General features: G+C 35.3%; 1 protein-coding gene across 1 annotated transcript; it reads left to right on the forward strand.

Annotated features, from left to right (window-relative positions):
• The first annotated feature begins 1,324 nt into the window (after positions 1-1,324).
• On the forward strand, positions 1,325-2,591 carry LOC142541586 (uncharacterized). The gene is made up of 2 exons (XM_075648087.1): positions 1,325-1,629; positions 1,716-2,591. The coding sequence occupies exons 1-2, from the start codon at positions 1,352-1,354 to the stop codon at positions 2,425-2,427; spliced, it is 990 nt and encodes a 329-aa protein (XP_075504202.1). The 5' UTR covers positions 1,325-1,351; the 3' UTR covers positions 2,428-2,591.
• Positions 2,592-2,830: the final 239 nt, after the last annotated feature.

The raw sequence follows: 2,830 nt of genomic DNA on the forward strand, positions 1-2,830 counted from the left end.
TCTCGCGCATATGTACCGAGGAGGGTCACGCATATGCGCCAGACGTGCAGCATAAAGGATGCGCCACTTGGTCCTAGCCATGCAGATATATATAGGAATTCCTTCAATTCTTCTTTAGAATCCTCAGAGAAGCCGAGAAAAGCTCCAGGAAAGATTAGAATTTCTTCGTGTACTAGAATTTGATTTGCGCAAGATCCGCCTGTCCGATTTTCAATCCGACTTCAGTACCGCGCTCCTCGCGACAAAGACTTCAACTGGACGTTAGTTTTCCTATGTTTCGATATGATTTGAAAACCTGATGTTGGGGAAATCATTATATGATTATTATGTGTTCATGAGTTTGTTGTCATCGTATAATTGAAATAAGATTGAAGAACGGATAACGTATGAATTTGTTATCATTTTCAGAATTGAATTGATTGAGATTATACATATTTGATATCAGATTGAGTTTGTTATCGATTATGAGTTGAGATTGATATCTGTTGATTTGTATTGCTGGGTATATTGAAATTGTGCAGTTATGCCGTTGAAACAGAATTTGATTGAGTTCTTATTATATCCAGTATTGATTTGAGTGGTATATTGATATTGTATTCCTCGAAATTTTCATTGCCAGATTGAGTATTGACAGATTCGACTTCGTCAGATCGACAGAGAAAGGTATAAACCAATGTTGAACCGGGATGATATGACTCAAGTTTGATTTGACTTGAGTTTCCCAAAACCACATACTTTACTTTATTGCATTGCTAATTGCAATTCATGAGATTGATATGCTTAGTCTAATGATTTATAGCAAAGCATGTGTCGGGCCATGGGCGGATGTGCCTTGTCATTGACAAAGGTGCCAAGTCTTTGGCGGATGTGCCAAGACACTGGATGTTTGGTTTATATCGATGTTGCGTAGGAGCGGACTGACTTCTACTGCGGAGATTCGATATAGTATGCCATCCCTAGATTAGGGATGAGTCGAGTCTGAGATGACGAGTCCAGAGTTTATTTACAGCTTTATATCGATTCATGTCTTTCACATTTGATACATGTTATTGATATTAGTTTCATGATTTTATATCTGTTATATGATTGCATGTATACATTGTTTATACTGGGATTATATTCTCAACGCAGTTATCCGGCTGTTGTTGTATTTGTATGTGTGCATGACAACAGGTGGGACAAGATCACTTGACAATTCATTTAGTAAGAGAGGCTCGCTTGTGTGGGCCAGTCCAATTCCGTTGGATGTATCCATTTGAAAGGTATTAAGTAATCATTAATCGTTTTGATAAATTTTATATTTTGCTATCAACACTTATTTCATGTGAATTTTGCTTTGTGATTTAGATTTATGAAAATACTAAAAGGGTATGTGAAGAACCGGGCAAGACCAGAAGGTTGTATAGCTGAGTGTTACCTCGCAGAAGTACGAATGGCATTTTGTAGTGCTTATATAAAAAATGCTTCTAGTTTTGGTGTTCGTTCTAATAGGAACGATGATTTGGAAGATGGATTATTAGAAGGTAGGCCAATTTCTAAAGGGAAAGAAAATATTTTAGAGGATCACGTGTTACAAGCTGCACATCGATATGTGTTGTTCAACACTGCAGAAGTTGAACCTTACTTACAGTGAGTGTAGTTAGTTTCATACTGATAGTCTTGATTTATTACATATCTTGTGTATTCTAACATCTTCGTTCAATGATTTTAATTAGGATGCACATTGACGAGCTGAAACAAACAGCTCATCGTTTCTTAAGTAATGAAACATTGTTACAAAAGCAACATATGGAAACATTTGCTGAATGGCTATCAAAACAGGATCATGTTAACTCTTCAGACCGAATTCAATGGCTATCACATGGTCCAAGAAAGCACGTTACATCTTATACGGGATATATTGTAAATGGACATCGGTTCCACACAATTGATGTTGGAAGGTCGACACAAGATAGTGGTGTTTCAATTGAAGCTGATACTGTTTGTCAATCTAATGCTAATGACAATTCACATACAGTAGGAAGACTATCATACTATGGGGTTATACGAGATATTGTTTTGCTAGACTACTATTCTTTCAAAGTGCCTATTTTTAGGTGTGATTGGGCCAGTCCTGGAACTGGTATCAAAATTGAAGATGGTTTTACACTGGTCAACTTACACCAAGGACTAAAAACTTTTGAAAGTGATCCTTTCATTTTAGCATCACAAGCAAAGCAAGTATTTTATTCCAGGGACAATGATGAAACAAATTGGTATGTGTTGCTAAAAGCGCCGCCTCGTGGTATTCATAACATGATTGTGCTTGAAGAAGATGCTTATACGTCATCAACACCTCTTGATGTGTCCCTACTTGAGATTAACATTACTGAGAAAGAACCGTACTCAAGGAATGAGTGTGAGGGAATCGATGTGACTGAGATATGACTGAAATTTTCAGCAATAAATTTTATAGTTATTTATTTTGATTGATACATGTTTTTCTAAAGTTACGTAACTATTTATTTAGTGTTTAAATATATTTGTTTGCTTGTTTATTTTCAGTGATGCATCATGTCATATTACATGTTTATCAGGTCATTAAATAACATTCAAAAGTTTACAAAATGGTCAAAAAACGTAGCAAAGGATCTGTAGATGAAATTCAAGTGAGACATTAAATCTTGTTTTATTTTACTAAAGCACACTAGTATATTTCAATGTAAATTTTGTCCATTTTACATGAAAATATATCTAATAGGTTATCCAAAATGAATTCTAACAATTCAGCTAATTCATCACATGATTTGCATGGTAAAGAACCAATTGATGATGAGAAAACAGATAAGAA

Source organism: Primulina tabacum, chromosome 4 (assembly GCF_025594145.1).
Source record: "Primulina tabacum isolate GXHZ01 chromosome 4, ASM2559414v2, whole genome shotgun sequence".
Classification (NCBI taxonomy): domain Eukaryota; kingdom Viridiplantae; phylum Streptophyta; class Magnoliopsida; order Lamiales; family Gesneriaceae; genus Primulina; species Primulina tabacum.